At 39.9% G+C, this 14,619-nt stretch overlaps 1 protein-coding gene across 10 annotated transcripts in view; it reads right to left on the bottom strand.

Moving 5' to 3' along the window:
* The window catches only part of LOC148010138 (ARM repeat superfamily protein), a 197,807-nt gene that overhangs the window by 94,339 nt on the left and 88,849 nt on the right, over positions 1–14,619 (bottom strand). For all 10 annotated transcript variants that reach the window (XR_015689650.1, XM_087672317.1, XM_087672322.1 and 7 more), the window contains one exon: positions 28–107. Coding sequence is in view for 9 of the 10 variants with exons in the window: in XM_087672317.1 (XP_087528443.1) it covers positions 28–107 (80 nt within the window). In the remaining variant the exon portion in view is untranslated. The remainder of the gene's footprint in view (positions 1–27; positions 108–14,619) is intronic.

Genomic DNA, 14,619 nt, shown 5'->3' with positions numbered 1-14,619 from the left:
ATTGAACCTGTTAACATGGACCATGACCTGGTGCCAATTTTCCCATGGTTCCAATGCTGCTTATCTCGCCTGGATGCACAGGTGGAGATGCTTTGAGAACCATATTGCTGCCAAGGAAATCGGTTAGAAAAATGTAAACATCCCAAACTGTTTTAGCATGAGAGGATTTGACAAATAACAACACATTTTTAAGATTTAGGTTCCAAATTGGGCTTTAAGGCCTCGTTGAAATCATTAAAGACTAGCAAGCAGTGTGTAACTGGGCCTGAGTTGCAAGGTTCATGGCTGGGCCTGAGTCATGAGGTGCATAACTTGCCCTAAGATGTGCAAGTCCGTACTTTATCCTACAGCTATTACTTGGAGACCTTCATTCCTACTTCATGCATGGCTTCAATTCAGATGACTTTAGCTTCATGCATCGCTTCTATTGGGGTGATTTTATCTGTTGCAGCTTTCATCATGGTGCCCATATAGTAGTACATGTGAAGAGCACCACCCCAAATGGAGATATTCAAGAACAATTTTACGAGGGTAGAATGTATTGCCTTGTATGGTCTGAAGGCTTGCAACATCACAAATTGCGTCGTGGGGGGACTTGAGTTGTTGTGCCAAACACACACTATACACACAAGAGGAATCTCACCCAAGAACACAAAAAGAGAGATGGAGCCCAAAAAGTTTTCTTACTTGTTTCTTCTTTATTTTCACACAATTCAATGTACACAAAGTATAGATAAGATACAACGTAAAGGAAAGTGGCCTACTAAGTCAAGCATTGCATAACTAACTATACTAATCAACTGGTGCTATAACTATGCTACTTGTAGATAAGTGTAACAAACCAAATATAATAAGTGATAATCAGTGGCCATATAAGAGTCATAATGACCACGAACATGCTTAAGTGTAGAAGTGCAAATCCATCTAACCATGCGGTTCATCATCAATGTCCCCACATGTAGAGCTTGCCATCACAACACTCTCCCTTAAGCTCAACTATATCTTTGCAACTCTAAGCTTTGTTTGAAGCTTCTCAATATCCAATGTCTTTGTGAAGATATCAACTATCTAATCCTATGTACTATCATATACCAAGTCGATCTCACCTGCAAGTACCTTCTCTCTCACAAAGTGGTAATGCACTTCAATGTCTTTTGTCCTCCCATGGAACACTAGGTTCCTGGCTAACTGTATGTTGCTCATGTTGTCACAGTGAATGACTTGGGGCACCCTTCCACATCTATAAATAGACAAGCTACCCCCATTCAGCTATCATCCTTGTTTTGTAGGTTACACTAGCCCACCCACCCTCTGCTGCTGTTGACGCTCAGCTTCCAGCGTGCAGCCCGCCTCCATCTACTATCCAGCCATCATTGACTACAGCCACATTATCTTCAGCCTATCCATTGCTGTAGGCGACAGCTCTCAGCTGCTGGCCACTGCACCAAACTGTCCCAGACTGTTGTTCAACCTATTGTCCATCATCTCCAGGGTCAGCCAGCCTGCGTTTTCAGCATTGCAGGCCCTGACACTCTCAGACACTGTTTCAGCCTACTATTTACAGCAAACTGTGAATAGTTTCCAGCCCCCGATCAATGGTGCACTGCTGCGTTTACCAGTTTCTGGCCTCTAGGCGGCTGCATTTTGGTGACCAGCCTGCTGCCATTCACTATTCAGCACTCTTACACTCTGACTGGACTAAACCATCTCTCAATACACCCAAATCACCCAATAACTTTTACAACCATACAACTTCACATGCTGCCATAGTAACACCTCTGTACTCAACCTCTATACTCAATAAAGCAATTGTAGGTTATTTTTTGCTTCACGTAACTATTACACTACCAAGGGAAAACATGAATCCGCTAATAGATCTTCTATCAAACATACTACCGACCCAATCTACATTTCTCTCCAAATACTTGTATATCATTACCTACCTCATAACAATGTCCATAATGCAAAGTGGACTTCATATACCTTAATACGCATCTAACTGCATCCAAATAAGGCTTTCTAGACATCTGTATAAAATTATTGACAAAACCAACAACATAACCCAAGTCTGGCCTTGTGATAGTCATGTAAATCCTCCCTGCTATCCTCCTGAACATAGTAGGGTCTTCTATCTCATCCTCAACATCAACACTCAACTTTCACATTTTACTCCAATGGCATTGCAAGAGGCTTACATGCACTCTGAAAGCCATATTGCCTCTAGTATAGCCATATACCATCATCACATCTGATCACCTCAATACCAAGAAAGTAACTTAGCTTACCCAAATCCTTCATCTCAAACTTCTTCAAAAAATCTGACATTAACAATCCCACTGTCCAAGTCACCAATAATAATCAAGTCATCTACATAGATGATTATGATAACTAAACTTCCATCTCCCTTTCTCACATAAAGTGAGTAATCAATATCAGAAACATAAAAGCCAATGTTGACAAGATACTCTCCAATCTTATCAAACCATGCTCTTTGTACTTACTTCAGCACATAGAGTACCTTCTTTAACCTACACATATATGTGGAATACTCTAAATCCTCATAACCTACTAGCTGCTCCATATACACCTCTTCTTACAATTCACCACGCAAAAATGAATTCTTTACATCCATTTACTGCAAACTCCAATATTTAGTTGCTACCAAAGCAATCACAAATCTAACAATTGTCATCCTAGCAACTGGACTGAATGTCTCTTCATAATCTATGCCATTCATATGTTTGAGCATAGTCTTTGCAACCAGCCTAACTTTATATCTGCTAATAGAACCATTTGTATTATGCTTATTTTCTAGATCCACTTACAACCAATAGCTTTCTTGCCCTTAGGCAATGGTATTAAATCCCAAGTCAACTGGCCTCTAATGCAGCCATCTCCTCGTCTATTACTGCATCCCAATGAGTATGATCAACAGTATCCTCGAAACAAGTGGGCTCAACATCCTCAACCACCTTTACCATATAAACATAATGGTGAGCTGCATAACCTTCAAAACCAAATCTTTTAATAGTATTCATGATCTTACTAGAACTACCTACTACTAGATCACTCAATGGAGCCTTTACATTACCATGTGCTCTCTATACACCTCGTGTCCTAACTCAAAAGCAATACCAAGCTCATCATCCACACACTCTGAACCACTAGAATCTCCATCAAACCCCAAATGACTAACAGATGCATTAAATTACCATCTGACATTTTCTTCTTCCCTTTGTCTTTACCTATAATACTTGTAGATGCACCTGAAGATGTGGGGTCACTCCTTAGTCTCCCAAACCAAAGGCTAAATATAGATATAGTATTAGATTATGTTTTTTATCCACTAAGGCTCTATGATTTTTTCTCTTCTTTTTGCACATAACTATCATGATTATCATCATCATCCAATGCATCACCACTGGATGCATACCAACTACTCATCTCATAAAAAATAATGTCGCTACTCACTCTGAACTCATCTATGATATGGTTATCATAGCGATATCCTTTTCGCTCTAAAGGGTATCCAATGAAAATACATTTTTCAGCTTTTAGATTAAGCTTCCTTCACACCTCATTTAACACATGAATATATGCAATACAATCAAACACTTTCAAGTGTGACACATTGGACTTCTTGCCTGTAAAGCATTCTTCGAGGGTTATCCTATGAACTGCAGTAGTGACAGTCATGGGAGTTTTATTCATAATATAGATAGCAATATAAACAACTTCAAATTAAAAATATTTTATCAAAATTTCCTACCATCAATCAATTTTGATATGGGATATAACTGCAAGTAAATTATCTCTTTATCCCATGAAACCTCAAAAAGTCACTGAACTCATCAGAGAGATACTCTACCCTTCCATCTAACCTCAAGCACTTAACTTTCAAGCCTGTTTCTCTTTCAACAATAGCCTTGAAAATTTTAAAGTGCTCAAACACATCACTCTTTTCTTTATGAAATACATCCATAGCTTTCTTGAACAATCATCAATAAACGTGACAAAATATTTACTGTCACTAAGAGATATGTTTTGAGTAAGCTCCCAAGCATTTGTGTGCACAACATCAAGTATATTTTTTGTCACATCTCTATCATGTGAAAAAGGTTGTTTTGCCTACTTCCCAAACTGACATGCTTCACACACTTTATAAAATTCTATAACTTTAAAAGCAATCAATCCTATAACCAACTCTTTGGACTACTGCATTAATTTCAATATTTACATATTTGCATGTCCAATATGTTTGTGAAATATATCAATGTCTGCAACCACTTCTTTGTCTTTAGTATACATAGCAACATTCATAACCAAAATTTCAGCATCTAAAGTGAACATACGGCCAACTCTACTTCCTTTTGCGACCAACCTGTACTTATCATTTAAGTCTTCCACAAAACAACCTTTTGCAATAAATTAAACCTACAGCCTAGCTCTACCATCTGACTAACAGACATTAAATTCTTTGTGACGGATTGCACATATGATATATCTGAAAAATTATTTGTCCGACCATCATATAAGGACAAGAAAACATTTTCAATGTGCAAAATTGGATGGCATGAATCATCACTCATCTGCATATAACTTGGATTTTTAAAATCCTTCATCTCTCCAAACCATTTAACATGGCTGGTCATATGATTAGATGCACTTAAATCAACATACTATGCATCATGTGTCTCCTTTCATGCAACAACCTTCATCATATGATGCATAATAAACGGACGCTCATTTTTCTATTCATTTTATCATGAAGGCGATGCATAGTTTTCTTGATGCAGTTTATCACTGTTGCGGATATCATTCTTCTTAGTATAACACTCGGCTGCAATATTATCTATTTTGCCATAATAATGACAAACAAAACTAAAATTGCTAGAATCTTTCTTCTGCCATCCACCTCTTTTTCTAGAGCTTCCCCTACCCTAAAGTTTCCATGGCCTCTTGAAAATACTCATTTACATACATCTTCTCTTTCTTCAAACTATTCACTTTTTTTTATAGTTGAATCTTGCGTATCTTTGTATTTTCTAAAAATGTGGTCTCAAAATTTGTCCAAGCTGCATGTGAAGTTTTTACATTTCTAATATATCCCAGTATAGTATTATTAATAAATGCAAATAGCCAATAGATCACATTTTTATCTTTTGCATTTCATTCTTTTCATGCCTTTAATTCTTTTGCAATCACAAGGTTACTTAGCTCTAGCTCTTTTTCTTCACTTAAAACAAACTCATAGAGGTTTTTTCCAATAAGGAAGTTGTCACACAAAACTTCCACGATTGATAGTTATTATTGTCGAACTTCTCAATGATGGGATTTCCACTAACAGAGACAATATGCAAGTCTTTTGCAACCTTTCACAACAAATGCAGAGCAACACACCAAGCAATCTTTTTCACTGACTGCACAAAAGTACATGTAATCTATAACATCTTATCAAATAAATCTTGTAACTTACAAGTTCAAAATCTGTAACTTGTGCACCCATTTTCGGTTGACGAAACTGAAATCACAGTATACCTTGAAACTCTTGTCTGCAACCATGTGGATCTAAGACGAGAACCAAAAACGAACTCAAATGGCCATTAAAGCAGTAAATCTCACAACAATCTGAGATTTTTTATCTGCCTCGCTTCTAGTGTCTCCACAAGCACTATCCAAGCGAAAGAGTGGAAGAATGGAAGAGTTTCTTACTAATTGCTTGCTTTGCTCAAATCCTTGCTTCTTCTCCTTCACTTCAACCTTCGAAACTAACCTTTCTCAATGGCATTGCTCTGATACCATGGTACACATTTCATGGTAAGGGACTTGCTTAAGCTGTTGCGCCAAACACACACCATACACACAAGAGAAAGCTCGCTCAATAACACAAGAAGAGAGATGGGGGCCAAAATGTTTTCTTGCTAGTTTATTCTTCTTCTTCTTTTTCACACAATACAATGTATACAATGGATGAGAGAATGGGTGGGGGTGTGCCTATGTGAATGTATGCATGTAACTTTTGGGCATAAGCTGACTATGTGTGGCCAATGCATAATGCATACAAATGCAATATGGATGATGTGGGTCATCAAGCCTCCACAGTGCGGAAAGCGTAGCAATGCAGCACAAAAATGCTAATCTACTGCATAATGTGCCTGTCTCAAGTGGGTGACAGCTCCTAGATCATGTCTCAGGCTGGGTGGCACTAGCTGATTGAAAATGCACCAATTTGCAGATGTGGCAGGCTGCTGATTACTCTAACCGGCTAGGCAGCAGCTGCACAGGCTAGGACAGAAGTCACTGATGGACAGCAGCTTTTCAAAGCACAGCCAGAAGTCAATGAAGCAAAGAAAGAGCCGCAAACAAAGCGCCTCAGCTGACAAAGGCTCGAGAGCCCTCCACAAGGTGTCTTAGAAGAGCACGTTGATGGAGAGTTTGAATCTGCAAAACAAGGATGGCTAGTCAAGGAACCGGCCTTCCTCCTTGTAGAGGGTGGTAATGACCCGATTAACCAACAATACAGCAAGCATAAAATTCACATAAACTGAAAATGCAAACGTTACCATCTCATCTTGGACATTGGACAGCCTGTTGACCATAAAACATGGTGCCCCTTGCGGGATTTCTTTAACTTGTATTGCAAATGGATGGAATACAACTAAGATTCTTCCACCTCTTCCTCCACTAATCCTAGTGTCTCATACTGTCATAAATGACAAGCAAGTCTTCAAATCAATCTGTCCCTTGATTTGCTAGGGGATTGACCTTCACTTATACTCCTTCGGAAACAAATTATCACCCAAAATCTCCACCTCCAGTGATTGGATTGCTATAAAACTTTGAGCAAAGCTAGGAAATGGCTAGAGAGAAAGAGAGATTATTGTAGAGAGAGAAAAGATATGTTGCGAGAATTTGTTGAAATCGAGCTGCTAACTTGGTTTTCCAGCCCTAAATGGATTCTCCAACAACAAAGGGAGCATCAGAGGCTGTAATCTTCAAGAGAAAGTGCATCAACCGTGATCACCAACTTCCCATGGTCACAAATGTGCAACCGCTTTCATTAAAAACATCTCCAATGGCTGAGAAATGGCCCCAATAGCAAGCAATGACCAAACCTCTATTCCCAACAATTCCAAAATGCAAAAACAATATTTACTTCTCCCTTCAACACCAATTCAGCTTTCCCAAACTTGTAGGGCAAGTTTTGCCAAGTGGCTGCCTTCTAAACTAAATTTCCACCATTATCCAACCCATTAAATTAATTTTCAGAATATTAATTCTAAAAATTAACTTCATAATTATTTTTATGCCTAGAAAAATAATCTAACCAACCAACAATTCAATTGGCTAGGCCAATGTATCACCCAACTGATCTTAAGCACTCGATACTCACATTAATTAATTAACTAATGCAAATTCCCCAAGGTTACCACTGACATTAATGACTAATTAAATATTCTAAAGACCAACTTTTGACACCCAGTACCACCTAGTACCTATCAGGCATAACCTATTACAACTTTTGCCTTAGGAACCAACTAATATCTTGAGATCCCTGTTGGGAATAAAGGGCCGCAGTGCCTTTTATATGTGCACAAGTGTGAACACACCCTTAGCACATTTGTACTTTCATATATATCTATCTAAAACCTAAAGAAGTACACACGAAAAAAATTGTACCCAAGAACATCGTCCATCTCTCTCGCTGACTCTCACTCTCTATTTTTGCTCACGTTTTGCTCTCTACCGGACATTTTCATCGCCAAACATTGCATCGTCACTATGCATCACTCACTTCAAATTGGTATCAGAGCTGCGGCTAAGGTGTTCTCGCTTCTCGAAGTCCGTGCAAGTCAGCTCATCATTGTTCTCTCACTGGACAGACAGGTGACAACTCGTGCAGACCAGGCAACACGTTCAACAGTAGTTGGCAAGTCGTAGGCTGTAGGAAACAGTCGCAGGCGACCAGGCTACAGTCGCAAAGGCGACCATATTGCACTCGCAGGCAACCAAGCTGTAGGCGAAGCCACCAAGCACAAGAGACACAAAACCGCGTAGGTGAAACGGGCTGTTGGCCACGCTGCGCGACCGGACGAGATGCGCTTCAACGGACGTCCGACTGGTCACACGTGAGGGCCATGACCAACCGGGTCATCACGAACCTGACGGTCAACGTTTTCCTTTTTTTTTTGAAATTTAAAAGAAAAAAAAGAGGTTTCCTTTCCTTTCCTTGACGAGCGTTCATGCGTGTAAGCACAATTCAGAATTTTGGGCAGATTTGTGCGGAAATTTAGAGGATTTGTCCAGACTTGATACGAGCAAGACACAACTGTGATATTTGTCTCAGAAATTCCAAGAATTTGTGACATTTTGCCTGTGACATTTGGGGCTTTTCATGTACATGCAAGAATTGGATTGAAATTTACCCAATCTCTCAACATTGATGCACATTGAACCCCGCACACGGCACTTGGAAAATTTTGGGGGTTTTGCTGAAATTGCTCTATTTTGGCAAAATTACCCTATTCTATGCATGTCAGAGACAGTGCAAATGTATGGAAGATGCTTTGAGCACAAAAATTTGGGGCTTTTGACCGTGCGTGTCAAATTTTGTGCCCGTGGGTGCATGTACAACAGAAATTGCAGCTAAATTTGGGACTTCTCATGTAATGTGATGTATTTGTCCTTGGAACAGCTGTAATCAATTGTGAAGTGCTGTAGCACAAGGTTTAGTGCTTCTGAAAATTTATTTGCAGATCTGAAATTTCTTCTTTTACATGGTTATTTATTGCCGATTGGTACTTGTTTGTACCTTGGTCACTTGTGTGACACTTTGGGCCTGCATTTGCTGAATTTTTGGGTCAAATTTGGGCTGGAAAATCATGGCTGGCAACAGTGACAGCAATCATCTCATGCACATTAAGAAGCTTGAAGGAGCACATAACTTTCCAGTCTGGAAAAAAAAGTGCTATAATATCCTGTTGCAAAAGAAACACGCAAGGCTGATTAAGACCAAAGGGGCAAACCCCACCGATATAGAACAGGAAGGCTAGGATGAGTTAAATGAGCTTGCATGCTCAAACATCGAGCTATCGATTTCTAATGCCTTGTTGTTTAACATTGAAGGTTTGGATTCTGCCTATGCTGTTTGGACTCAACTAGAAGAACTGTATGCCCAGAAGAGTGCCGTGAGCAAAGTTTACTGGCTGAAAAATCTTATGGATTTGCGTATGAAAGAGGGTACACCAATGTCTACTCACTTCAGTGAGTTTAATTCCATTTTCAGCCAGCTGGTTGCCTTGAAGTTCATGATTGATGAGGAATCTAAGGCTACTTTCTTGCTTTGCACGCTACCAGAGAGTCGAGATACATTCAGCACTGCTATGAGCAATTCTAATTTCATCCTTTTATATACTGATGTAGAGAATGCTCTACTCATGGAAGAAATGAATCAGCAGAACAATGCATCCAGTAAGTCTTCCAATGCTTTGCATACTAGACGCAGATCATAGCAGAAAGGAAAATATGATAGCAAGGGACGTAGTAAATCACATTGTAAAGATGTTGAATGCCATCATTGTGGCAAGAAGGGTCGCTTTCAACGTGACTGCTACAAATGGAAGAAAGAGAAAGGAAAGGGCAAGAAGGCATATAATAGCAAGGAAGAGAAAAAAGAGAGTCAGCCTAAGAAGAGCACTATCAAAATTGAAGAGGTAAATGTAGTCACTCATGACAGTGACAGTGGGAATGATGTACTCTTTGTCTCTTCACACTTTCGTACACATGCTTTACTTATAGATACGGATGATTACATGCACACTTGGATTCTAGATTCAGGTGTTTCCTTTCATGTCACCCCTCATCGTGAGTGGTTTTCTGACTATACAGGGGGTCGACATGGTGTTGTCCATCTTGGGGACAACTATGCATGTGACATTGCAAGTACTAGCAATGTGCAGTTGTAGTTTCAGCATGGTTCTGTATTCACACTCCAACATGTACGGCATGTACCTCAGCTCAAGAAGAGCTTGATTAGCACAAGGCAGCTAGATGACGATGGATTTCATACCATCTTTGGTGATGGAAAATGAAAGATCTGTAAGGAATCTAGAGTGATTGCCAGAGATTGTAAAAGTAATACCTTGTATCCTCTCCCTGTATCTAGTGTGTGTGACCATGTTGTTGCCATGACCGAGCAGCCAAGTGTTTCTTTGTAGCATAGCCGGTTGCGACACATGAGTCAAACTGAAATGAAAGTGCTTTCTCATTTGGGTTACTTGCCTTGTCTTCGTTATGCTAATTTTGAGCATCGTGATCATTGTGTTTATGGCAAACATGCACAGACGTCTCATAAGAAGTCTCTTTCGTTGAAATCTTCTCCTCTAGAGTTAGTACATTCTGATTTATCTCAAATGCCAGGGTTATCTTTAGGGGGAAAGAAATATTTTGTCACCTTTCTCGATGATGCTACATGGAAGGTATGGGTTTACCCTATTCATAGCAAGGACCAAGTGCTTGACAAGTTTCAAAAATTCTTGACATTGATTGAAAATCAAACTGATAAGACACTTAAGTGTCTTCACTTTGACAATGGTGGGGAATGTGTATCCAAGCCCTTTCAGCCATTCTGTGACAACAAAGGGATAAAGAGGAAGCTCACTGCCCCTCATAATCCACCCCAAAATAGAGTTGCAGAGCGTATGAATCGGACCATACATGATAAAATCCGTACTATGATGTCTCATGTTGCATTACCCCATGGCTTTTGGGCAAAGGTTGTTATGATACTTGTTCACTTGATTAATCGATCACCCAACAAGTTTTCGGAGGGAAGAGGGGGGGATCCATCGGGAAGTGTGGTCGGGCAAGCAACCTTCATATGCTCACCTGAAAGTGTTTCCCTACGAGACTTTTGTGCACATTCGTAAAGAAGAACGCAGCAAACTTGAGCGAAAGTCTTGTAAGTGCATTTTTCTAGGATATGGTGACGAGGGTAAAATGGATTATAGATTATGGGATCCTGAGAAAAGGAAAATAGTACGCAGCAATGATGTTATCTTCCATGAAGAGTGCATGCATAAACAGCCCGAAAAGACTAAGGAGATCCGTAGGGTTGTATTCCGGGAAGAAATCACCTTTGGGACAGCAAAATGTGCTCGCTGTACCTGCTGTAAATGAACCTGCAAATGTAGAAAATAATGCTGGAATTGCCATTGCCCATAATGATGAGCCACTGGATGTACAGGAACAGCCAAGATAGCAAGCTGTTAATGCTGATTTGCAGGCTGAAATGCCAGGACAACAAGCTAAAAATGGAAATTTGTAGGCTCAACAGCTAGGAAACAATGATCATTGGGTTAGGAGATCATCTAGGGCTACTAGACAACCTGATAGATTCGTTCCTGGTGCAAACAATGTGGCTGATTATGTTATGTTGACAAACTATGGCGAACCGTCTTGCTTCAAGGAAGCCATGGACAGACAGGATAGCAAGCAATGGTATAAAGCCTTGTTGTCAAACATGGAATCTCTTGAGAAAAATGACACTTCGGACTTGGTGCAATTGCCTAAAGGGCAGAAAACCCTTCCATGCAAATGGGTTTATAAGATGAAGGTCATTTCTGATTTCTCGCCAAAGTACAAAGCAAGATTGATTGCGAAGTTGTACAAGCTGGAACATGTAGTTGACTTTGATGAGATCTTCTCTCCTATAGTCAAGATGACTACATTTAGAACCATTTTGAGCTTGGTTGCAACTGAAGATATGAAGCTTATACAGATGGATGTAAAGGCTGCGTTTTTACATGGTAGTCTGCATAAAGACATATATATGCAACAGCCTGAAGGGTTTGTGGAAAAAGGGAAAGAAAACATGGTATGTAAACTCAAAAGGAGTTTGTATGGGCTGAAACAAGCACCAAGAGAATGGTATCATAAGTTTGATACATTCATGCAATCTCAAGGTTTTCATAGAAGTCAAGTGGATCACTGCTTATATACTAGGAAGGTAGCAAATGCCAACTTGATTATCTTGGTTTTGTATGTTGATGACATGCTAATTGCTGGTAGGGATACTCATGCCTTGAACTCACTACAGCAAAGTCTTCATGGCAGCTTTGACATGAAAGATCTTGGTGATACAAATCACATTCTTGGCATGCAAATACTCAGAGATAGGTCAAAAGGATTATCTATCTATCTCAGCAAGAGTATATCTCCAAGGTTTTACAGCGTTTCAATATGGAGGAGGGGAAAACAATTGGGGTTCCATTGCCTCCATATGTGAAACTCAGTGCAAAGGACAGCCCTACATCTGATGATGAGAAGACTGAAATAGCCAAGATACTATATGCTTCAGCTATTGGCAGCTTGATGTATGCTATGGTTGCTAAACATCCTAACATTGTCTTTGCAGTGGGAGTGGTTTGGAGATACATGGCAAGCCCTGGTAAAAAGCATTTGGAAGCAATGAAAGGTATTATGAGATACCTCAAAGGCACAAAGGATTTGTGCATCTACTTTGCAAAGCAAAAGGCATCTATTGTCACCACGTGGTGATACTTTTTATAGTTACTTTTTATTTACTTATATAAATCTTTTATTTTTCTTTTCTTTTGTTGTTGTTGCTTTTTACTCCCGAAGTTCTCTTGGAATAAGCGGGATCTTTGCATGGCCAGAAGAGGCAGACATTGGGACAAATTGGACTAATGGTTTGTTTGAGCCTTAGGACCAGTTCCATATTGAATGGGCACTGAAGAATAGAATGTCAATGGTTTGGGACTGTGTGCTAAGCCACTGGAGATGGTACAGGACAATGAACCTAGCCAAGATAGAAGATGCACATGTGAGAATGCTCACGGAATAAAAGTCACTGTAACTGAATCACATTACACTTTTGATGTGGTCACAATGATAAAAGTTGCACAGAACAACTTGAGGATTGCAGGGGTCACCATCCCTAAAATTTAGGGAGTTACTATTTTTGGACCCAGAATCTATTCACGTCATTGTCTTCGTTTTTACACGAGGATTAATTCTCTGGTCAGTGCCGAGGTCAAATTTTGCACCGATCATGGAGAATTTTAGACCGGAAGGTTTAAACAGGAAAATTGTTACATGTATGCCATGTGGCACAAATTCCCAAAAGAGAGAGAGAGAGAGAGAGAGAGAGAGAGAGAGAGAGAACATAAAGAAAAAACGTAAATGGGAGAATGAAGTTTGGAGGAGCTAAGGGCAAATTGCTGCAAGAAAACCAGCCATGGAGAGTATTTCTACGTCTCTAACTCAAGCACAGAGGTAGAGCTTGCTCCCTCTGATCACCTCTCTCTCTATTCTCAAAAGAAATGCTTTGCATGATGGATTGATTCCATCGAAGATACAATTCTTTGTTTTCTCTATTCATGCTGAATAAGAACAGTGAACTGTGCACATGTTGAATAAGAACAGTGAACTCTGCTCAGGTTGAATAAGCACAGTGAACTCTCCACATGCTGAATCGTAAGAACAGTGAACTCTCCTCATGCTGAATAAGAACAGTGAACTCTGTACATGCTAAATCATAAGAACAATGAGCTCTGCTCATGCTGAATAAGAACAGTGAACTTTGCACATACTGAACAGTAAGAACAGTGTGCTAGACACTAAGAACAGTGAATACTGCACATGCTGGACAGTAAGGGATGTTGATCTGGACATGCTGTACTGTTACTGTGCAGCTGGGATTTACTTAGAAGAGATGAAAACCAACTGTTCACAGGTTATGTATTTTGGAACATTATCATTTTTGTAATTTTCTACCTTTTAATTGATAACGAAATATCGAGAGGGGCGTCGGTTTTCAGGGCCAATCTGGTGTTGAGCGAGGGAGAGAAGTCTCTGTTTATGTGTGTGTGTGTGTGTATGTAAAGTCCAGGTGTTAATTGAAGGAACTACCGCTTTATGAGAGTCATAGACCGGTTGCATGGTACCATCCCCGGATTTGAATTCTTTTCTGTAAGAATTTAAGCTCGGATAGTTTTGGGTGAAAAGGCCATACACACAGGTTTTACAGAGATTACAAGACTGGAGAAATTGCAGACATGGATAAAGGCAAAGGAAAACTCCCCCATGAAGAAGAGAGTTCTTCTTCTCCTCATAGACACCGAAGAGAGAGTATTGGTGCACAGGTGTCAATACCTTCTAGAACTCAGATTGAACCACATGATAAGAAGCAAGAACAGGAGGACTTATTTATGGCACAACTCGTCAGTATGGTCGGTTCTTTCCAATAGCTGGTAAAGAATCCTTGGATACAAAAAAAATTTAAGTCACATAATGAGGATTCTCAGGCTGAGTCATCACATCATATCATGGAGCGCTCAAAAAGGCAAACCTCTAATGTATGTGAACATATGGAAAAGACACCAAACATGGAGACAGGTCCAGTGCAACAAGAAGCGCAAGCACAGGATAAGGGAGTGAATGGTCAAGGCAGTTATGCACAAGTGGCATAGCAAACTATTCCTCCTCAATTTGCTACTTATCCTGGTTACTTTGGTGTTGGGCAAGTTTTTCAAGCAATGGCTGAATTACCCACAGGTTATCAAGGATACTTGTCTAGAGGGCCACCAGGAATGATGC

This window comes from Lygodium microphyllum, chromosome 30 (genome assembly GCF_053477565.2).
Source record: "Lygodium microphyllum isolate KBCC chromosome 30, Lygodium_microphyllum_v1.1.10, whole genome shotgun sequence".
Taxonomy (NCBI): Eukaryota; Viridiplantae; Streptophyta; class Polypodiopsida; order Schizaeales; family Lygodiaceae; genus Lygodium; species Lygodium microphyllum.
The sequence above is the reverse complement of the archived record's forward strand: the minus strand, read 5'-3'. Positions and strand labels throughout refer to the sequence as shown.